Source organism: Seriola lalandi, unplaced genomic scaffold, assembly GCF_002814215.2.
Source record: "Seriola lalandi dorsalis isolate HSWRI2012SDOR001 ecotype SW California unplaced genomic scaffold, Sedor1 jcf7180002054332, whole genome shotgun sequence".
Taxonomy (NCBI): domain Eukaryota; kingdom Metazoa; phylum Chordata; class Actinopteri; order Carangiformes; family Carangidae; genus Seriola; species Seriola lalandi.
Window position 1 is genome coordinate 3,150 of NW_019524885.1, and position 23,423 is coordinate 26,572.

The window sequence follows — 23,423 nt, forward strand, 5'->3', positions numbered from 1 at the left end:
GTTACCTTAATGTGTAATTTTGTAATATTTGAGTGTCTTGTTAAAGATATTTTTTCTGACCTATGCATATGAGGAACATTACTTGGTTCACATTGATCATTTAGTGAAAGTGACTGCTAACCTGTTGTGACTGGTTAGCCTATCTGAAGCCGCCTTAAGTTAAATCACAACACATACAGCATATTCAGCTGTGGATTTTCACATTTTTCACATAAATTTCCTAAATTTAAAACATATATTTTCAGCAGGGGATGCATGGACATCTTGTACTCATCCACTCCACAAACTGCAATTTTTTACCAGATCTGAAACACAAACATGTTTAATAATTCTGTTTTTTTGCAAGCAATACAAAGAAATACAGTATCATACTTGTATGTGTGGTGAAAATTGTATCATTTATGTAACAAATAACAAACGTCACACCATATTTAAAAAGAAATAAAACATGTCTTTCATCTGAAAGGCATTTCATCAATATGACAACATCATTATGTTCTCTCATTTCATATTAATCTCTTAATTAAATACATTCACAAGACAAATTAAAAGGAAACAAAAACTGCTTTGTGTAATCCACATGACAAAAATGACTGATGATACAAGAGATGTTGATGCTGCATGTGCTCATACTGTGTCATAACACATTAATCAAATTTTACACAGTTGAACCAGAAGAAAGTTTGATGTGTAAGAGAGAAGTTCTGTCTTTGTGAGAGCCAATTAAAAATGTAATCATTCAGAGGGATATATTTAGTCATTCTGAATGAGGATATTTTTTCACATAAAAGGACAGTTTGGCCATTTTTCACTCACTAAAGATTCTATCTTAAGAAATGGAAATGAATCCGGCTAATGAAGTTCTGTAAAATTATAATTAAACAAATGTGTGTGTCTGTGTTTCAGTGAGAGCCTTACGGGCGATGATGACGCAAGTCGGAAGAATTCATTAATAAAACTTGAAACAAATTTTACCTGTGCCTGCTGTAATTTTCTTATATCAAACTCTGTGTGTCAAAGACTCAAAAAAGTGTGGTTAACAACAAAAAAGACAAAGATCAACAACAACATGATGAAGAAGAAAGAAAAAAAATTTGTATATCAGAGGAGGCTGGTCCATGGGGGCAGAGGAGGGCGGGATGCCTCAGCTATCCAAGCTGGACCCACGGCAGGCGTTTGGTGGCAACATCTTAATATATTTGCTATAGAAGTATATTAATTTTGTTGCTAAAGACTCTTCTAGTCAACCATGTTGAATTTCATCTTCCTCTTCTTTCTCCTTCAGACACAACCATCATGCTTTTTTTGCCATTTAACATCCTTAATATTTTTTAACAATTCTTTCATCATTGCAATGATGCCATTGTTTTACTGTTAAATTTTCATTGAACAAAAATAAGTAGAAATTAGTAGCCAGCCACTGTAAAATAACACGACACCGTGGGTTTGCTTCCCTCTTGTCCTCCCAATTTTTTTGAGTCACCAGCTGCCTCTGGAATATACATATGAAGAATGCCCATAAATGGAATAGCAACGTTTCTATAAAAACAATCAACAGCACTGGATTAAAGTGATTGTGTGCCACTGTGGAATTTGCTAGATGCGACTATAAGAAGAAAAAAATGTTTAGTTACTATGAAGTGTTAACTGTCGTGTTCCATTCAATTTCTAACCTTAATGTTCAGTTGTCAGATTTAATAACACCTTGACAGTTCAAAATGAAAAAGAGAAAAAAATCCCAAATAATTCTACATGCAATGGATGAAGCACAACATTTTTTAAATGGTTTGGGGTATAGCTGCATGGTTAGTGGCTTCAAGTCTTCAAAGGTTAAGGCTCTGGGGTTGGGGTTAGAGTCATGTTCATGTGCTGGCAAAGGGTCCTGAATTAAAGACGTAAGTAATACACAAATGTAATAAACTATAACAGGTGTTAGTAATACACTAAGTAGCATATTCCTGACGTCATCATGTCATATTTGCATTCAGCTTAGTGTCAGCCAGTTTAAGCCCTTTATCCGTTTGTTTCTCTCTTACTCTCTGTGCTCACATATACAGTAATTTAATACATTCAGATTTCCAATAAAACTGTTCTCATTTACATGTTTTTCTGTTTCTGTTGTCAGACAATTGAAAAAGTATGAAATAGTGACTGAAATGCAACCCATCAAGACCACATGTTTACCAGCAGTCAACTCCAAGCTGCTGCTCTGCTGCTGCTAAAATCCTGATTTTATGTTTATAAAAGGACACCAAACACATAAGTTAATGGCAAAGACTCTGCTGTGATTTCAGCCATATTTACTTGTAAAATGATCACTCAGAGAGAAAGTTAGAAGTGACATAATATCTTCCTTATATAGTCTCACACAGCACACAGCCTTAATCCGGGTAACAAACTGCTGCTCTGTCTCTCTGTCACTCACTGAACAGAGTAGACAGAGCTGGCCTCTCACTTACAGGGCAATCCTGGCAAGTGTCTTCTATAGAAAATAGTCACGGTTTGTCCAAAAAGTTGCTAGATTTGTTGCCTGATGCTTATAGGTGCATAAAAATTAAAACTGTTGTCAAACCTCAGAGCAACAGCCAATGGGAAACACTCGGCCAGCCAATAGTGTAACTCACTCATTCACTCACTCATTCATTCATTCACTCACTCACTCACTCACTCACTCACTCACTCACTCACTCAGGAAATTGGGCAAGGAAAAGGCTGAAGTTACTTTACGAAGTATTCAGTATGTGCTCAGGCTCAGTGTCAGAGTTCATTTAAAGGCACTAAATCACTATATAACTCATTGTTTTCTTGCACAGAGACAGATGTATTTTTGTGAAAATGTCCCAGGTTAGCAGTCAGGCTCAGGGTCAGCTTCATTGATGCTTAGTGTGTTCAGATGCATACGCTCCAGTATCCGATGTATACTACTGAAGCTGGGCCTATCTGATGGGTGTGTGCTCCAACAAAGCCTCATCAGATTGTACAGCTCCAGGGGACAGTTCTCAGGGCAGGAGAGGATGTGACCATCCCTCACATAGTAAATAACCTCTTCATGACCCATACCGTAGTACGGTTGCATCCCATGGGAGAAAATCTCCCATAACACCACACCATAAGCCCACACGTCCGATTCAGTAGTGTAGCGGTTGTAGAAAATAGACTCTGGGGGCATCCAGCGAATGGGGATGGCATCATTCTCATTGGCTTTGTAGTAGTCAGCCGAGTAGATGTTTCTGGAGAGGCCGAAGTCCGCGATCTTCACCACCATCTCCTCCCCTACCAAACAGTTCCGGGTCGCGAGGTCACGATGGACGAACTTGCGCTCTGATAGGTAGGCCATTCCTCCGGCAATTTGCTTGGAAATTGACAACTGCTCAGTACAGGAGAGAAGTCCCGCCTCCACCTCAGAGGAGAAGCTGCGACCCGATAGGCTGGCGTGGCTCAGGGTGTGCACTGACTGGGTCGGAGATCGACGACGCAGGAACTCATTGAGATCACCGTTGGCCATGTACTCGAACATCAGACACATGGGTTTACCCACCGCACACACACCTGGTGAAAAGGAGATACAGGTGGTTTTATTTTATGATCTATGACATACAGAATGTATAGGTAAGCATGTGTGCTGTGCATTTTCCCACCACAGCGAGAGCAAGCACAAATAGTTAGCCACATAAACACATCAGTGACATCATTAAATCACACATACACAATGAGTTCATTCACGATAAAAGGTAAATATATATCCAGCCTAGACATAAACACAGACGAAACCATCATGATGTGTACATGCTCACATATAAACTTTCAGGCATAGAGGATGTACAGTCTGACATTAGTAGGCCTGTGATGTAGAAAGTGTTTTTCTAAATTCACCTTGTGTTCTTCTGAGCCTGTGGAGCAATTGAAGAGAATTTCTAAAATTGGGAATGTTATGCCGTTGCACTTCTTATGAATCTAAGTTGTGATTAAGGGAACTTACAAATAACATTCTTTAGGTTTACCAAAACCTGAAATTCTGTGTGTATTTGGAAGCTTCCACAACTGAACTTGTTTGCATTCTTGATGTGGAAAGAAAGTGTTTTGATATATTATTTAAAAAAAATATTAATTTATATTAATATAAAATCTTACCGCTGCAAATGTTTACACTGACTAAATTCATTCTACTTTATTTATTACTTATTTACTTTACCTCTATAAAAGAGTGGCTGTCTGCTTGTTTATTTATGCATTCCTGTAAATGCTTCTTTGCAATGTGCACCGCTTAGAGGAATTAGAGCACACACTGTTAAGACTGTGCAGAGCCCCAACAGCCCCACAGAAGTTGTAGATGTGCCATACGTGTAACCTGGCATTCGCAAGCATAACACAAGACTTCAGTTCTTTAAAGCTCTGCGGAAAAAATGTATAACAAATGACCAGGTTTGCCAAAAAGAAGAGAAATGCCCCACTGGAGTCAGACAGTAGTTTCAGTTTCTTTTCCTACAGGCAACAGTTTGAGGAACTGCAGATCTTGTCCATGTTCTTTCCAATACAGTGCATGACTAGTGCACTTTATGTGGTTAGCGCAATGAAATGTATTGAGTCATAATGGCTAGAATCATAACTTTGATTGACTGTATTTCATTGCTTCTGTTTCTATGTGAAACATGAATCAGAACCTCACTGACCCGCTGGTAAGAAGCCCAGTCACAACGAGCTCTCAAAGTCAACTCAAACACACTGAACTGTGTTTTAATTCCTTGTGGAAATCCCCAAGTTCCCCCGAAATACCAAATATGTCAGGCTGAATTTGGGGAAGTGTTTATAAAACGATATGAATATTTCCAACTAATGGAATTGTGCAGCCTTTAAAAACACAGAGTGAATGGTTTAAATGTTTGACCATGTAAACATCATTAAGCTTCAACAAACAGCTGGAACAAATAAATGAAATGTATCACGTTTCATTGTGGTATTCTAACAAGCATCAGTCAGCAAGAAGCTGCACATTCACTTTTGCTAATACTGTTTTCTACTGGAAAGTTTATCTTCTAACTGTGATGTCCAATTCAGCAACAAGAACATGCAAACATGGAGGCTTGGAGGTCATGTTCAGTTAGTTCATGTCCTGTGTGTCACAGAGGACGAGCTCTGGTTACTGCTCCCTGGGTTAGGGGCCTGTAATTTAACAGTAATAATGATAATGTTTCACTCCATCGCTAAATATATAGAACACAGAGGCCCCATCCTGCAACAAAGTCATGACATGCGGACATATGGTGTCTCTACTTTTGACACACGTTACCGATGATGCATATATTTTTACACATGATTTGCGATGTATTATTAGTCCAGAGGGTAATTTGAGGTTAACTAAATAATCTAATCAACTCCAGTTACATGAGCACCTGAGGCTTTGACGTTAGTGTGTCACTCTCCGGTTGAGTCATCCAAAATGAATGTCACTCAAAACTTTACAGTTGTTTCATACACCTCTGATTTTTTTTTTTTCTTCTGCAGTGGTGAATGTTGATTTAAAAATATTTCTCAAAAACCGGTGCTGTAAAATGGACCAAAGTAAACAAACTTTTTTTTTTCAGCGCAGTCAATCACCAATAGCTCTGTTTACTCACTGACAGTGACAAATAGCGCGTGTTTGCATCTCTCGAAGTATGTTTGCATGCGAGCTGCTTGTACTAGATTAGAAAGGTTGTATTAGTGTAGATAAACTTTAATAGAGGACATTTGTTTTACTGAGGGCAACAAAGGCACATTAGTTGTCAAGCAACATTTGTTTACTGGCAAACAGTCCTGTCAGGATGACTAGTGGTTTTATAGTACTATAGTGAACAAGATCAGAGGAGAGTGACTTCATCAGGAGCATTACAGCCTGTTTGGGAACTGCGACCTGAATTTACAAAAAAAAGCCCTTTATTTTCACATGATTTGCTAATTGTCACAAAGATATTTTGGTTGCTTTTGTATGAATCACTCCTCATTCAGGTTAAACATTTATCTCTCTTTAAGGTTATTTACAGGTTTAATATGTGCAAGTAAAAATGATTTTTGAAAAAACAAAGCGCTACTAGAAGATTAAACTCACCATAAACTACATAGACTTAAAGAAGGGTTAGATTTTATGTGTTATGTAAAATGGATCATTTTGTTGTTGTGTACGAAGGATTGATTTATGGTCTATTCCCTTTGCTGTGATGAGGGTGCTAAAATGGTAAAATGTGACAGATTAAAGATTCAATTATCCAATGGGACATTTTGGACATGCTGACTGTTTATGCTAAGACAGCCCTTCTGTTACTGTGTATTTAAGGTTGATGTAATAATGTCCATTGCACTTTATCTCTTTATTTTCTGCCTTGTTTTGTCTTTTTTTTTAGTCTCTTGTCACATTTCTTTTCTTCTCTCTTTCTGTGTTTCGACATCTGTTTTATCCCTCAAGCAAACAAACTGATCCAGAAGTTGTACAACGTAAAATCCAGATGTGAGTTCAGCATCTTCGGGAAATCTTGTTTTGACCTGCAAACACCGTTTCTCTCACAAACTCACACGCACAAACACACTAACCTAGGAGTCGCACGATGTTCGGATGGTCAAATTCGGCCATGAGCGCTGCCTCTCTTTGGAAGTCATTCTGCATGTCAGCTGAGGCCTCCTCCTTCAGCATCTTCACAGCCACCATCGTGAAAGGCTCCAGGGGCAGCAGACTTGGCGCTCTGCAACAACAAGAGAGACACTGAGGATTGTAAATATGTAACTGCAGAATACAATGCATTCTAGTATAGTGGGGTTTTTGGTGATGCATCAGACAGACTTCTGTGACCATGTGTTTTGAATGTGTCTCCCAACAAGCAGCCCAGCATAACAGCGCCACTGTATTATTGCAGTGTACTATAAAAGTCAGCCGCTTGAAGGGAAACACATACACATACATACATTCACACAACAACTTCCTGTGTTGCTCCCTACAGGGTTTGTTTGCCCCTGTCAACATGTTGTTTCTCAGTGCAGATATTTATATATAGTGTGTACATGCAAAACTACACACACATATGGAAACAGTCATTCACTGTCACACACATACTGTACATTCACACACAAATTGGGGAAACTACAGATTGAAGCCCATCTGTCAAGGAAGAAGTTATTTACTCCTTGGGTCTATTTTGGTCTCTGTGAATGTTGTGTGTGTGTGAACATACGCAACCAAACGCATGTGTTGCCTGTGCAAGTACATGAGTCTTTATTTGTCCTCTTGAGTGCTTGTGCATACAAGAAAAATGTCTTTTGTTTATAAATGTCTTTTAATTGGTCATGTATGCAGGTATGAGTGTGTATGTGTGCGTTTCTGCTGCTGTATTTCTACCTTTGTGAGACCAAATTTGAGTTTTAGACTAGAAGAGTGTGTGTGTGTATGTTCCCAGGGGTGTCCGTGTACCGCAACATTCCAGTTTTCACTGAGGGATTAGCAGCTGGCCAGAAGGACATCTCACAGACCTGGTTAGCTACACACTACCGGTGCTACTGTTAAAAAGCCACAAACTATTATATATATATATATGTACATTTATATATATATATATATATATATATATATATATATAGTGCTTTGCTGTATGTTCTGTACCCTGTTTTATCTGTTGTGCTCCACCTATTGGCACTGGCTCTATGCGGAGACAGTTTATGGCATGATGGACAATTAATGATTGTTCGTTGTCTGCTTCTGTATTATAGCCCAGTGAATATTGCAGTGTAAACACAATAGGAAATACTGAAATTCTCATACTTCCATGGATGAGTCATCTAATTGAAAGTTGTTAGTCTACTGTGAAAACAAGTCATCACAATAATCTGTCTATCGTAAAGATAAAAAATGATATTAAAAAAAACAAACATTTTCATGTAAATCAACACGGCTGCTCTTCATGGGACTTCTCTCTGAGGCATCTTACCCCTCCTCTGTGTGAAAATCTGTGTTTCTTGTTTGTGTCAGTTACAGGCCCCCGATCAGAGACATTACAGGGGTGAGACGGTTGTGAGACTTGAGTGGGAGGAGATCAATTCTGATTATGCTGAGTCTCACAAGGTTAGAGAAATTTTCATTTTTCTTCACTTCACTTCCGCTGTCATGACCTACTTAAAGAAATATAATTTAATTGGCTTCAGTGGTTATTAATCATGGATCTCTTGGCTCTCTTTTATTATAGACTTCTTACAGCTACCTTTCAAGTCCAAAATATATAACTTTTTATAAATCCAACTATTCTATGACCAAAGTCTGGTATTTCATCTGATTACAGAGATTAGTTTGAGACACATGTGTGTTGCTGTGAACAGGGTCAGTGTGCAGTGTAAGTGACACCGGTAGCAGCTCTCCTTGTGACTTTGTGAATGACGCAGCAGTTCTCAGAATGACCAGTGGCCTTGTTTAGCCACTCTACCCGCCCACCCCACCCCCCTACCTCTCTTTGAATCCTGTCTCACCCCTCTATCATGTTAGCCCCTGGCAGTGATTATGATGATGACGACATTACAGTATTAAATATTACTCTGAGTAATGTAATATTGCAGGCAAATGTTCCTCTTTCTAAAATCTCTCTCACATTTGTGGTCAATCTCTTCTTCTCTCCCTTTACTACCCAGTTGCATAGTTACCTGCTTTCTATATCAATTTCTCCTCTCTTCCCCTTTTCCCTCTGCCTCATCTCCCCCTCTCACCTGGCTTGGAAAACACGTCCGAAGGCTCCCTCTCCAATATCTCTAACATATTGAATATTATTTCGTGGGTACTCGAGGGCCAGTAGCTTTGAGTTCAGCAACAAAGGAACCCTCTGGTACATGGGGTTGGGGTGGAGTCGGTCCAGCAGGAGCTCTGACGGAAGAGCACTAAGCGTCGGGGTCTCCATCACTCTGTTGAGAGAAAGAGGATGAGGTAGGAATAGAAAGATGGATAAAAAACCTTGTGCATCTTGTCTTATTTTTTTTAATCTATATACCTTTTACGGTTCCTCCACTGCTTCCTCCGTCTGCAGCAGGCAAGGATGATGATAGTGAGGAAGACTGCAGCTGCAATTGCAGTCAGTATGATAACAATGACAGACATGGAGTAAGCTGGTGATGATATAGTGGTTGTGGGAGGAAGACGGGGTGTCTGATGGGGGCCCGCAGACTCTGGCTTCATCACTGACAATCACAGAGACAAAGTCAATATCAAGGTGTTATGCTGTCCTTCTATAAACTGTAGTCTAGAAAGGTTATCTTGATTGCAAATGAAACAATCTCACTTAATTTATCAATGCAGGAAAGCCACTAGACTTAAACTTATTTGTTTGTGTATTTGTTATAATATTATATTTGGTGTTAAAGGATAAGTCTGGGTTATTACAACTATGGTCTTAATTTTTGTAGTTATGGCCATTATTTTTTTTTTTTGAATGTTAAGATTTAGCCAGATTATTTCATACATAAATCCAAAAGTGAGCATAAACAGAAATTTGGAAATAATCACCAATGCACAAGAAAACTGCATGTGCAACAATTGGACATAGGCCCATCACCACACTGTGCAGACATGCATGCAACTTTCTGCATACAATGGGATTCACTATATTATTCAACACCGATGAACAAAGAAAGTGAGTAAAAATAAACCATTAGTTTGGCAAATACTATACTTCATTAGTAATGACAGATTAATTTTTATTAATACTTTTTTAGGGCCCCTATCAGTCACAGTCCTTTAGAACTGACCCAACCCCAAGGCACCCCCCACCCCACTGCTGCACTTGTAATAATAATTATAATTTTTATTTATAAATCAAATAATACTTTAAAAAAATATATAACTGGCCATTTATTTATTTATTAAAATTAAATACATTTACTTTAAGAGACACCTTAGTAATTCCAACACAGTGGAAATAACGGATGTCTATTTTCAAAAAAATAAAAAATGAAAAAAATTAATTTTTTATTTTTTTTTTATTTTTCAATTAATTTCTCTGTCAAAAATAATGAAAAAAAGCCCATCACAAATTTTCAGCGGGAAAGGGGACTTATTCAAGTTGTAGCAATGATGAGGCATTGATTTAATAAAAATAATAACGATAATAAAAAAAAAATAATAATAATAATCCTAATACGAGTGTAATGTGGTAGTTATGGTGATGACTGACGTAACCAGCCGCTTACTATAAAAGCACATTCTCGAATTTTTAACTTCATTCTGCACCTGAGCTTGACTGACGGGAGGTGAAATCTCGACAAGTGAAACTCTTTTACTGTGACCAAGTGTTGACTTGTTAAAAAGTGAAAACCCACAACTAAGAAAACATCTCTAATAAACTTCTGATATCTGGAAGTAAGAAAGCTGCTCTGGTAGTGAGGACGGCATGGCCTTCTCTGGTTTCCACCGTGAGAAACAACTGCTGACCATCAGCATCCTCCATCTGCTGGATGACCGCTATGGTAAAACACAATAGACCACTGCTTTGCTCTATAACATTATTAATTGGAGCATAAAAAACTATTTATTAATACATTTAACAATAAACAAATCTAGTATGCGTAAAATATGTGGGCTATTTTATATTTTTTGGTTGATTTTTGTGAGAAAAACGTGTTTTTTGAGGGAGGACAGGGTCGTCGAATTTAACATTGAAAGTATAGGGCCAAGATGGCGACCGGGCCATTTTTCATAAAATGCTAAAACTTTTGTATGTTCCACGCACCATGGAGACGACGTCGGGAGTTGGAACGAGCAAGAGACAGGCGTCTGACGTAAGTGAGGCAAACCTGGGCCCGTTGTGTATCTGTGGATGACTGAGTTAGCATGTGTTAACTGTTAACGCTGGACTGAAATATCCAGACAGTTAGACAATAACCTTCGTAACTGAAGTGTAGAGTCCACCAGCAGTATAATCAACAAGATAAAAAAATGATCGGTCTGCGCGGTAATGTACTTTAACCTTTTGTCTGGAATATAATGCTCTTAACATGATGTAAAGAGGAGAGGGGTTAGTCAACAATCTCAACAGAGCTTCACCATTTATAACATTAAATATTTGTAATGCATTTTACTGGATTATTCCAGCAGGATTGTGACTTTACTTTGGTTAAGTTTGATAAATCAAGAAACAAGTCGACTATATTTTCTCGAAAAATCCTTATGGGAAACAGACTTGCTAGTGCTTGGGGCATTAGTCATTCTCAAATCTCTGCACAGAACACCAGTCAAAATATGTGTTTTTAAATATGATATGAATAGATGATTAATAAAGTTTAAGCTACTTCAATTTGGAATTACTAAATTATTAATCATTAAACAAGTCTGGACCATGACTGTGGTCTCACTGTGAAAGAAGCATTTCCATGGTGAAAAACACCATCTATTACATTTTATAGTAATAGTGGCAGGCAATCCATTTAAATGATGTTTAAATCACGACAAACTAATATATGTCACTCATACCAAGAGCCAAAATCTGTTGGTTAAATGTCATGTTTTGTCTTAACACTATCTGCTTCGTAAATGTATGGTAATGTATTTTTAGATGGTGTGATACAGAGGCCACATGATTCATGCTGGACTTGAACCACATGACTAATCTGTCCATAAATTCTGCTGTGACTGTGCTTTTAAGTCATATTTTAACTTTAATTAATCCAATCTCGTCATCCTAACTAATGTAACTAATGTTTTCCTTCTCGTTCTTCTCATTTAGCTGACCTGCCTCGGCCAGGACGAATCCTCCAGCTGATTGTAACCAACCTGAGGAACCGTCCGCTGAGCAGCACAAACATCGAGTCCATGAGGGACTTCATCCTTAGCCTGTATCACAACCTCATCACAAGCTCAAAGGACTTCCCCGTCATTCCATTTAAGGGAACTTTCCGCTCTCGCCAATTAGCCACGCCCTTTGATGAGGTGGCGCAGGAGCGCGTTGAAAACACAACACCATCTCCTCCAGTGGAGGGACCATCAGGTCTGATGGCTCCTCCTGCAGCCTCCCGCTCTGTTACTTCACCAATACTGACTCCAGTTCTTCCTGAGAAGACAGATCCCGGAAGACTGAAGGCTGACCGCAGAAACTACGTCCGACGCATTGAGTTTGATGACAAGACTGTGACCAGAGTCATTTCGCCTGTGTACCGCTCTGAAAGCACCGAGCTGACAAACCGGTGGAGGGTGAGCGACTACAGTGCAGACGGACAAGTTCTCATGTCTGTGCTCTGCAAGTTTGCCAAAGAGTCTACATGGTGTGCCAGGACACAGATGAAGAAAAAGAGGAAGGACACTGAAGAAGTGAGCAGCAGCAGCAGCAGCACTCTGTCTCCACCTAAAAAGCGCCTCAGAGTGTGATGAGATGGTCCAATAGTTCTCATGAACAAACCAAGACATCCAGCAGTTCCTGGAGGACCTCTGTGATATTTAACCTGCTGCAGCTTTTGATCTGTGCCTTCTACATTGCACATGGCTCAATAATCAATTTAGAACTCACAGGCCTGAAGGGATGCCTGGGAAATGTGACTGACAATTTTTGTGTCCTGCGTCTGGCAGGTTAACTAAAGGGACTATTTTTACTCCTCAGAGCTAGCCCGAGCGTTTGGCCGGGCTGGCGAGGCCCCTGGTAGCGTCTTGCACCGGGTCCCATATGGACATCCTGCACCATATCAAGCATATGCCTGGCTGAGGAGTAAATATTGTACATATGTAAATAGTTGTAAATAGATCATCATGCTTGTGGTGCACAGGTCAGTGTTTTCAGTGCGTCTTGCACTGGTGCTTATTGCACCTTTCTTTATTTCTTTGAGCTGGCCTGTGTGTCTGACATGATGGAAAACATGAATGAAGGTCATAAGTGTTTTTGATCAATATCTTTAATCAACAGGGAAAATCCCAGCTTCATGGACAGAGTCAGAGTTACAACATTACTGATCCACCAATGACTGGCAGGACAAACTGGAAGAACAGACTGATAGAAGAAGGAGGAGAAGACAGAAACAGCTTGACGGAAGCAAGTGATGCTGTTAACTCCACCTGCACTTCTCTGCCAGTTAACTCCACCAGCCAGCAGTAGACAGAGTGAGGAACACTGATCTGTTTGTGAAGAATAGAAACCTGGGAGTCAAGATGTGTGTGACTCAAGAATGAACGGATTGGTAAGTAGTCCTTTACAGTGTTGTGTTAATGGTGTAGTAGCTCATTGTAAATACTACATTATGGCTCAGTAATGACACAAATGTGCAATAAACTAAAGTTAATGTCCCTACTCAGCTAAATATATTGTCTTTATGGTGTAGTGAGGCTTGTAATGTACAGTTTTAAATAAGAGTAGTGACAGGTGATTCTGAAATGATGTCCCAAATATAACAAACACCTCAAAGTATTAACTGTTTCTTCTCTCATCAGCTGTTTGTCTTCAAGAGAAGAAAAGAGACGACACCAGATGAAACAAAATGAGAATAGAAAAGAAGAAAAGAGGGGACACCCTCACAAAAAAAGATAAGTACACAGTTATTTAATGTTACCATCAGAAATATTGATCAATATTTTTTGCCATTTACTCTACTGAAGTTATTAACTAATATTCTCCCTTATCTTTCATTCGTCTTTTAGAGAAAGAGAAGAGGACATGAAATTATACAAAAAGATAAATATACATTTATTCTTATTCATTTTAAGTTATTACCAGAATTATTTTACGGTTAAATATTTCTTCTGGTTGCTGGTGTTGTTTAGTAACTGTTGTCTCCCTTTGTTTGTCATTTGTCTTTCAGAGAGAAGAAGAAACAAGTCAGGGCCAAGATGAGACAGCAAGAAGACAGCATGCATCGTTAACCCTCTCATTAAAAAAAGATAAATATATATTCATTCTATTTTAATAATTAAAATTTAAATGAAAATTCATCATTTTCTCTTTTCTACCTGCTGGAATTATTAACTTTTTCCCTCTTTTCTGTCATTTGTCTTTTACAGCGAGAAGAGGAGATGAGACAGCCATCTCATCAACAAAGATAAGTATACATTCGGTCTTTGTTATTATCAGAGTTTCTATTTTGTCTATAGGTCTAATGTTTGTATCATTGATAAAATGATTAACTATTATTCCCTCTTATCTGTCGCCTGTCTTTTAGAACGAGGACAGGAAACGACACAAGGAGGAAACAAGAAATAACCAGACGAGACGAAATTCACTGTGAACCTTCTCATTTCAAAATTTAAGTATATATTTATTCTGTGATATTATCAGAATCACTGCTCTGCCAAATATTTTAATAATGATTAATATAAGTTGTTAACTGTTTGCCCTCATCTGTTTCAGGCAAAAGGAAACGACACAAAGAGGAAAAGTGACCAGAGGAGACAAGAAGAGAGGAAACACTATGCACTGTGAAGCCTCTTATTTACAAAGATAAGAGTTTCTTATTTTTACTTATAAGAATAGGTACACATTTATCAATTTACTGATACGTACTGTATATGCTCACCAGGTTGTTGAGGTTATAATTCCCTCTTGTCTGTCTTTATGTATTTCTAGTGAGGACAATCAGCTCTAGATGTCTCATCTGCAGCAGCAGCCTCAGTCTAGACGTCTAACAAAGTCTGCAAATGTGCAAACTGTTACAGCTGTTTTACAGGGCAAAATTACAACCCCTCTGGGTAAATTACCTCTTTTGTTCAACCCCATTCAAGTGAACAGTAACATTGTCACAAATGTATCCCTCTGACATGTAGTATGTCTCATGAACACATCTTAATGTCAAGCTTTGTGTTAATAAACCAATTTTCAAAGGACAAGGTACAGTGTGTATTGTATTGATTGTATTTTATGGGGTTACCATGGGGAATTTTACTGTTCAATGAACATTCATTTTTATTTACATTACTGTAATACATCTGACGATGAAAGTTCGTATGAAATACACGTGTTCTTTGCCTGACAAGGGTACATTTAGAGTAAATGGTCAAAGGGCTGATAGATTATACTGTTTTCTCCTCCAGTTTAATTTGCACAATAAAGAGTTCCTTTTTTACTTTAAGTCGAACTCTGCACTTGACTTGTTGAGTACAAGAGTTGTCTGTTTTACCAAATGGGACTGGCCAGAACTACAAAAATAACATGTTGTAACAAACTGGAATTAGACATTAAAAGCACCAAAACAAAGCATTCAGTGGCAAAATAGACAAAGGTTTCCGCAGTGAATTTTGGTCATTTCCATCACTGGTAATGAGGTATTTCCTTGGTCAAAACGTGTTGAAATGCCTTGACTGTAGTGTGTTCTCAACCTGTTAGCTACTAGCTACTGCAGTAGCGTGCTATCATAGGCGTGGTGACAGGTGACCGAGGTACAAAAGACAGCAGAGGACAGTACCTGATGCTGTATTCGCTTCCCCACACTGCAGCACGGTGCAGTACTCCCAACGAATGTTGGGATTTGAGGTGTAACACCAGGGCTTGTCGCTGATTCCTCCTGGGTTCCTACAGTGGTTGTCTGAGTTCCTCAACTCTGGAATGACATCCACAGACAGGCGGTGCTGGTGGGGAACCTACATGACAAGACAGAATGATACAGAAGAAAAAGACATAAAGAGGATCAACAAGGAGAAGAACTTTAGTTGACCTTTTCTCAACTGAGCTGTAAATATAATCAGAAATGTAAAAGCAGGATAGAAATGGGGAACAGAAGAGGTTGAGTACTGTTAAGAATTGTATTTTGGAAAAGGAGACCTATCTTTGTATTTTGGAAAGTTTGCTACTTCCTATCGTGGTAAGGTGAGGACATCTGGGAGCCAGCCTGTGTCCAGAGGTGTTTTTGAGAAAAACATTATTTGCTCTGTTCTGTTGCTGACCCCGTGCTCAGGGGGGAGGTAAAGAGGAAACAGACTTGACTTGAGGGATCAATTACGTCTGATCAATAAATTTCTTGCCTGTATTTTTTCCTGGAATGTTTAAGAGCTGTTTCGAGCCAATTTTAATGGACAGAGTTTTTACTTTTCACATCAGAAATTAATTTAAGATGGCCTTCCAAATAATTTCAGGGTCCTGTTCAGGGTCTGTAGTGAGGTTACAGTTTAATAACCATTGGTTGTAAAATGTTGTATAATGAGGGACATTAGGGGTTGCACGGTTGTTTCTGCACACTAGAGTGCCAACTCAAATACTGAACATCTGGTGTCTTCGTGTGTCACGGGCTCTAGTCATCAAAAGAGCAACGATCCAACCTATCCCAAGAGATATGAAGTTATGAGCTGAAAAGGCTGCATTCAACACATGTGCTGTTGAGCAAACTCTTCACATGGTTGTTTTCATGAGAAGTCAACCCTCAGGTTGCCAGGAATGTTTAAAAAAACAAAACAACAACAACAACTCTTCATACCTAAACAACAAGTGAGGTCGTTTGTCACTGCCTTCCAAAATAAGCCATTGACTTTTGGCAGGAGATGGAATGAAAGTCTCCATTGTCAAGATCCAACACTTTGTACACCCAACCATCCATATCAGTATCCTCCCTGCAGTTGTTTTGCAGCACTATAACAATGTCATGTTGCTGTACATCCACCTTTGCTTCCACCAAAGAGCGGTCATTATTCTAATGACCACAAGAGGTCGCTTCGCAGGGAAAAACAAAGGCTGCTCTAGATGCTTGAATGGTGAGAACAGCATCATTAAAAACACCAAATGCTTGTTGAACTTTTTCATCACTAGACAGAGCTACAGCAACATGGTCTGTTTAATTCATTTATAATGTGCCTGGCGGTCTCTGTGCAACATCACTGAGTCTAAGTTTGGCTGCTGTTCCTCTCTATGACTCAGCACAAAACGGGAAACTACATACACTACATATGTGTTGAGTATGTGCTGAACATAAATGTGATTTTCCTATAGGGTCACATATAGTGTGTTGAACATTAGAGTGTTGCGCTCATTTCCTGCAGGACTCATATGTATGTGCAGATTGTTTTATATCCACTATAAAAGCTATGAGTTAAAAGATCTGCTCCATGTTGTGTAGACAGTAAACGACAACTTTAAACTGAGGCATCCCTCTTAGAGAAACAACACTAATTGTGCAAAATATTAGGAACATTTGCTCCTCGTGTGACGAGGAAGGAAGGTGAAAGTTACAGTCTCCTTTAAACAGTAAATCTATATTCAATAGTGATGCAGTGTCATAGATCAGGGAGCACACATATTACAGATCTTTTAAATTATAAAATAACAATCAGAAAAATGCATACACTAAGTCCCTGAATCACTTACACCTTTCTGCTCTTGCAGCTTTGTTATGCTTGGTTGCGTATGCACAGTTAGATTTAGTCTTCCAACACCATGAAGTGAAAACAATGGCTGTAGCATGTTGAAAGCAGAATACTGATCTACTGACTAATAAGCGGATTTTTGGATGAGAAGGGAATTTGACATTTGTGAATTAGAGTCAAATATTAATGAATTGTTTATTAATCAGTATTTGTCAAACACATACTCCCAAAAAAGAATGATGTTGGTTTTAACCTTGAGTGTACCTCACCCAATGAAAAACATATAGGCCTTTTGAGTTCATAATGGTGCAATCAGCTTCACATTGCCCTCTGGGAGAACTGTTCCAGCGGACATTATCCCAATCATGCTATTACTATACTTACAAGAGGAAATGAAAGCTTTAGTGCTGGCCAGGAAGTTAAGAATCATCATCAAAATAATCCCATCATGTTTAACAGCCTACTTTTTGACTTATGTTTGGCCAGCACAACGTATCACAAAATTCCAGCCTTTTCCTGGAAGCAGCACATGCTGCATTCCCTCTTCCTGATGTCATTTTAATCCTGACTATGATACAGAAAATGCATTTTCACCAGAGAGCTGTTTGTTAAACCATGCTACCCTTAGTTACTGCTGCTGTTCTTGTCATGCTTTCCATTCTCGCATAGTTTACAATGATGGCAGATTTAGCACTTGAAATTCTTCGTAATTTTTTGGACACTGTGGCTCCTTCATGTCTGACAGTGGTAGACAAAAGCAGGCTTTGCATTTCTATCCTCTGACTTTTTAATGTTTGAAGCCGACTCATTTTTAAAACAAGAATTTTGTAAACTTCCCCAAATGTAACTGAGTAGGACAGAGCTGCTAACATTAGCCTAACTCTGGTAGCATTAAGGACCAGGGACAACAAAATGGGGAAATACTCCACAGTGGATATTCTAGATGTGAACAGTGCTTTTCTAAAAAAAAAAAAAAGAAGTTTTTCTTTATAGGTAACCTGTAACCCAGTACTTACAATGCAGTAATTCCATTGGCCTTGGAAGTGTATGCTAGGTTAGGCTACTACTAGGTAGTAGGCTAGTTAGCCAGACGTGCTAATATTTGCAGACAAACACTGTTATGTCCATTCCTTACACTTTTGCTCCTGTATTTTTGGTTTGGGAGAGATTAAAAAAAGAAACCACCATCCAAAGTGTATATATGTAGGACTGCACTAACTACAGCTCCATGCACATTGCTTCAACCAACAGAGAAATCGAAAGCTTGACAAGCCTGCCAGATGTTCCGAGCCTGAAATAACAGAAAATTCAGGTGAATTTGCTGAAAATCATTGCTGCCTATTACGCTCTTCTAGAGAATGATTTTCTGAGTTCCTCAAGCTGCAAATGTAGTGTCAACAGTTTGGGGCAAATGTAAATACAGCTGTAGAGGTAGTGTGGTCCCACCAAAATACTTCAACACACACACTCACTCACGAACACACACACAAGCTTCTCAGCCAATGTCAACCAGTAGGAGACAGTTAATCATGTCAAGTGTTTTCAGATTAGAGATGATGTTTGTTGAAGGAGACACAGACAGTCCGTAAGATGATAATAATTCTCCTGCTGTTGGAAACACAAAAACCAGTTAGTTTATGTGTATACATGCGTGTACATTTTTGTATGTTATAGACTATGTTACACATAGGCTAGTAGATATTTCTCAGCATTATGTGATCTAATTTGCACATGGTTTGGGGTGTGTGTGAATGGAAAGTGTATGCCCACATAATGGGGAGAGACACATGTGGAGGAAGGAGAGAAAGAATGTGCTAATATTTGAGAATTTCATAAGAGAGCAAAGGTTCTCTCAATTTCACATACAGTAGACATATTCGTATGTGTGTGTGTGTGTGTGTGTGTGTGTGTGTGTGTGTGTGTGTGTGTGTGTGTGTGTGTGTGTGTGAGAGAGCAACTGTAAAATGTTAAAGTGTGTGTCAGTGATGGTGTATGTGGAACATATGCGTGTGAAAGCTAATTGCTTCCAGAGGCAGGATGTGACACGATGAGCCCCTCCCTCTCTGCTGACCTGGCACACACACACATAGACACACACACACACACACACACACACACACACACACACACACACACACACACACACACACACCCACAGCACAGGAGAGTAGTTACAGTTCACCCTCACAGACCCTCTCACTGACCAAATCCATAAAAACATAAAGGGGCTTTTGGGCCACAGGGAGTGTGTGTGTTTGTGTGTGCTTGTGTATGCACTTGTAAGCACTTTTGTGTGTTTTTCTGTTTCAGGTTAGAGGTCAGGAGTGTTTTATATAAAACTGAACATCCACACACAACACATCAGTCACACTTATTAAATGCAGGAATTGATTGTGATGGTAGCCTTGATATCAATCACAACAAATTATTTTAACTTTTTCCATTTATTTTTTGGTGATTGCGATTGACTCGTCATTTATTAGCTATAGTACCTACTGAAGACTCAACCCAATGATGAACCCATACTTTTAAGCATGCAAATAAAGAAAAATTTTGTTCTGTTGGGCAACGAAATTCCAATGAGCGGATACTGCAGTTTTTACATGTTAAACCAATTTTGTTCAATTGTCTGTCCTTTTGGAATTTCAAATTTCTCCCCCATGCTCTGTTTACAAGTGGTTATCTTGTATCTCTACTGCATATTCTAGTTGTATTCAAGTTTATATGTTCTTCACCTGTGAAGTCATGTGACATTGTGCCTTTGGGAACTTATACACACACAATACCTGTTGGCTCCATGGCTGACACGGTATCCCAGACCTCGTCACATTCACACTGCCTTGGTAGAAACGGCCTCTGTCATTGTAACACGTAACTATTGATACCAAACAGAGTGGATGTAGAATTAATATGTTATTTTTTTACAATAAATGTTTAATTACCGATTCATTCATTACGGTATGAGATTAGTACTAATGACTGGAAGCAAATTTATTCGTGTTGCGCTTAAATGTTTTTTATACTTACTTGTAATTTGATCTTTCTTGATGTCTGAAATGTAGAAATGTGCAGATTAGAAAACCTTGAATATGAGGAGGAAGCCAGCTTTTAAGTAATCTGAATAAAAACGATATAATTGAGAAATCAATACAGAGCTGAAGGTGAGTTCAGTACGTTTAAGATTATATTACAGAGCAAACATACACACCACTTTGCTTAGATACTTTACACCAGACACACACACCTGCAGCTGTAAATTTTGGCTCAGTCTAGTTCAACCCTCTTAATGGCTTCATCAGCATCTGCGACTTGCAGTGCAGCAGCGTATCAGGCTCTATTTTGCCTTCAGCACATGAATAATTGCGCCTAGCCAACTCTTGCTTTTACATGTGCTCCGTTTCCTTCCTCCTAACTGCTGTTGTGCTACATTTGCTGTGCTCCAGCTGTTTCTGCAGCACAGAATTAGATTTATCAAACTGCAGTTAAGAAATTCAAATAAAACAAAATGCAAGATGTATCATTAAGTTCGTCTGATGTAGAATAGTTTAGAAAATCCCATATTCTGTTCATGAATAAATGAAAGAAGCGATTTCTCCTACCAAGAAAGAAAGCACAGGATGTTCATTTAGGATTGTAAAGTGAGTTTCTGTTTTGAAACACCAAACTGTCATAGTAAGGGATATCTTACCTACAAAAGGGACATGTGTACAAGCATCAGGGTCTGTGCGAAGACTCGGTAAAGCCTGACAGTTGGGCAGCAGTGAACTGGAAGTGTGGGACCCAGTGACAGAGCTGAACAGCCCAGGCTGGACTGAACTGGTGCTCTCTAGTACCAGCCACTCCTTATGGCAGTACAGCTCCCTTACTGCCAGGCAGTGTTCTCTGTTTTATAAGGGGGGAAACAGATGATGAAGGTCCTTCAACCATGCATTCATTCCTTGATTCATCCATATGCTGCACTGACAAAGTGAAGCAGTAACACAAAGAGCAATGAGAAACATGTGCTACCTGCAGACAGGTTTAGGTGCAGGTCCTAACCCTGATGGGTTGCAGTCAGGGAAGGAGGAGTGGCAGAGCAGTGAGCGTATTGCCGGGCTACACAGCATACTGAGTCCTTCCAGCTCCGACCACCAGCTCTGAACCAGGTACTCCTGCATGTCCTCGGGGTCCGAGAGGGAGGAGTTGAAGAAAACTAGCGAATCATCTCGCAGGACGGTGCGGCAAACATCACCTCGGTAGGCGCTGCAGTAGCCTGCAACACCCTTGTAGAGTCTGTTGGAAGGAGGAACACACACACACACACACACATGCTAATATCCATACATTGGACTGTCAGATGCAATTGCTTGACCATTTGTTAAAGGGTGTTAAAGAGGGCTGGTTATTACCTACTTCAAGGAGGTTTTGTTCATTCGTGTCTGTGTGTTTGTCAGCAAGATTATGCAAAAAGTACTGAACCGATTTGTACCAAATTTGGAGAGGGGTATGAACTGTAGAAGAACTAAATTTTGGGGCAGATGTGACTCATTTCCTATGAATTTGAATTTTTTTACTCTGAAGTCTGGTGTATGCTGTTTGACATTTTCCTTAGCTCAGTAAGTGGAGCGAATAAACAAGTGAATGCATATATTTATTCAGAGCATTCAGTCTTTTACTGCTTTGGCTGACTGAACTTTTGTGGAGGTTTGTGCGTAAAAAAATACTAAGAAATGGTCTATCAATTGAAATATCTTCTTTAACATCATCCAGATGTTGATCATGAAACTGGTTGCAGAGGGTTCATATGAAATTACATCCTGTCTGCCTGCCTGTTGGACTTCCTTGCTGCCTCTTGATAGAACAGGTCAGTCATACGTACTCTTCATAAATCTTCCTGTCTCTGATACTGACTCCCTGTGTTCCTGCCCATCTGTCCGCCTGCTCTTATGTCTGTTAGACTGCCAGCGTGGACACGAGCCACATTTCTTTCTGTCTGCCTCACATCCAAGGTCTTTCTTCTGCCTGCCCGTCAGTCTGACAGCCTTCACTCCACTTTTCTCCCTGCCTGTGTGTGTACACACCAACAGTTACAAACTCCAGATGTCGCCTCTTGGGGAGTTTGGCGCTTCAGCGGAGTTCAAGTCAAACCCTCAAACCTCAAGCTAACCGGTAAATCTATCACCCCCATCATCCCATCGTCTCCTCCTTCTCTTGACTCTCTCTCTTTCTTCTTTGCTCTCTCATTTTTAACATCCTTTAAATATATGGTCCAGATGTGGTCATGAGTTGGCAAATCTTGTAAGTAAACCTGGCCTTTTTGTCTGTCTGAGACCTTTTCTTCATTTTTACCTCAGACATTCTCATCAGGCATCTCAAGGCCAACGTTTTTGTTTCCTTTATTCTTTCTTCCTCCTACCTTTCTCTTTTTTTCCTCCCCCTTTCTATCTGCGTCTCCTTCTCTCCTTCTCTCTATAGTTACATAGTCCAGATGTGGTAACAAGGGGTTTTGCTGTGGTTCAGCAAAGTTCAAATTCAACTCACACCATATGGGTGACTGAGAGAACAGCTCCCGCTTGGCATAGCAGGTTTATTGGCAGAGCTAAAATGCATATTGTCTTCAGCTGACCCCAGAGGAAGCAGCACTCAGTGTCTCCAAAAACTGTGCAAACACAAGTGGTTGTGGTACCCATATAAGATGTAATGACACGCAGCGCACTGTGTAATCATTCTGAGTCAAGCTGGTTCATTTGGGCTGAAACATTTCTCTATAAACTCATTGCATTGTATATGTTACATGGAAATATATACCAGGACACACAAAAAAGTAAATAAATGAAGCAAAGGACACTTCATAGCTGTGAAGCATGGATCATTTCTCTTACCTCCACTCTATGGGGAAGTGGCAATATCCGGAAGATGTCGGTTGAAGGAGCACAAGCAGGAGGAGAGGGGAGAGGAGCGGAGAGAGACAGATAAAAATCAGTCTTAGTTGGAAAAGAAAACCAAACATGGTCCTTCTCTAGTCAACTCATCGCTAGCTTTGAGGAGACTGAGGGACAACCAGGTGGAAAGACAGTGTGTGTGTGGCCAAGGGAGGAAGGGAAGTGTGTGTGTGTGTTTTTTTTTTTAGGTGACTGTGGTCATGGGGTGTGTGGATGGGTATGGCTGAGAAGTATAAGCCAAA

The 23,423-nt window shown here is 39.5% G+C and overlaps 2 protein-coding genes across 2 annotated transcripts in view; one reads left to right on the forward strand and one right to left on the reverse strand.

Annotated features, from left to right (window-relative positions):
- Positions 1 to 317: 317 nt before the first annotated feature.
- musk (muscle, skeletal, receptor tyrosine kinase) overlaps positions 318 to 23,423 on the reverse strand; it is a 34,685-nt gene continuing 11,579 nt past the window's right edge. Inside the window, exons 8-17 of the mRNA XM_023407246.2 lie at positions 23,122 to 23,128; positions 21,269 to 21,532; positions 20,949 to 21,142; positions 20,288 to 20,311; positions 20,047 to 20,135; positions 15,373 to 15,547; positions 8,994 to 9,180; positions 8,716 to 8,907; positions 6,565 to 6,713; positions 318 to 3,549 (exon numbers count right to left, since the gene is read on the reverse strand). Coding sequence (XP_023263014.1) covers positions 2,846 to 3,549; positions 6,565 to 6,713; positions 8,716 to 8,907; positions 8,994 to 9,180; positions 15,373 to 15,547; positions 20,047 to 20,135; positions 20,288 to 20,311; positions 20,949 to 21,142; positions 21,269 to 21,532; positions 23,122 to 23,128 — 1,985 coding nt within the window. The 3' untranslated portion in view covers positions 318 to 2,845. The remainder of the gene's footprint in view (positions 3,550 to 6,564; positions 6,714 to 8,715; positions 8,908 to 8,993; positions 9,181 to 15,372; positions 15,548 to 20,046; positions 20,136 to 20,287; positions 20,312 to 20,948; positions 21,143 to 21,268; positions 21,533 to 23,121; positions 23,129 to 23,423) is intronic.
- On the forward strand, positions 10,389 to 12,358 carry LOC147819071 (uncharacterized). Its single transcript, XM_087174238.1, has 2 exons — positions 10,389 to 10,464; positions 11,721 to 12,358. The coding sequence occupies exons 1-2, from the start codon at positions 10,389 to 10,391 to the stop codon at positions 12,356 to 12,358; spliced, it is 714 nt and encodes a 237-aa protein (XP_087030364.1).

Excerpts from the sequence above, each read along its gene's own strand:
- LOC147819071 (XM_087174238.1), top strand. The coding sequence starts at position 10,389 with ATGGCCTTCTCTGGTTTCCACCGTGAGAAACAACTGCTGACCATCAGC. Across the intron at positions 10,465-11,720 it reads TCTGCTGGATGACCGCTATG|CTGACCTGCCTCGGCCAGGA; the intron begins GTAAAACACAAT and ends CTTCTCATTTAG.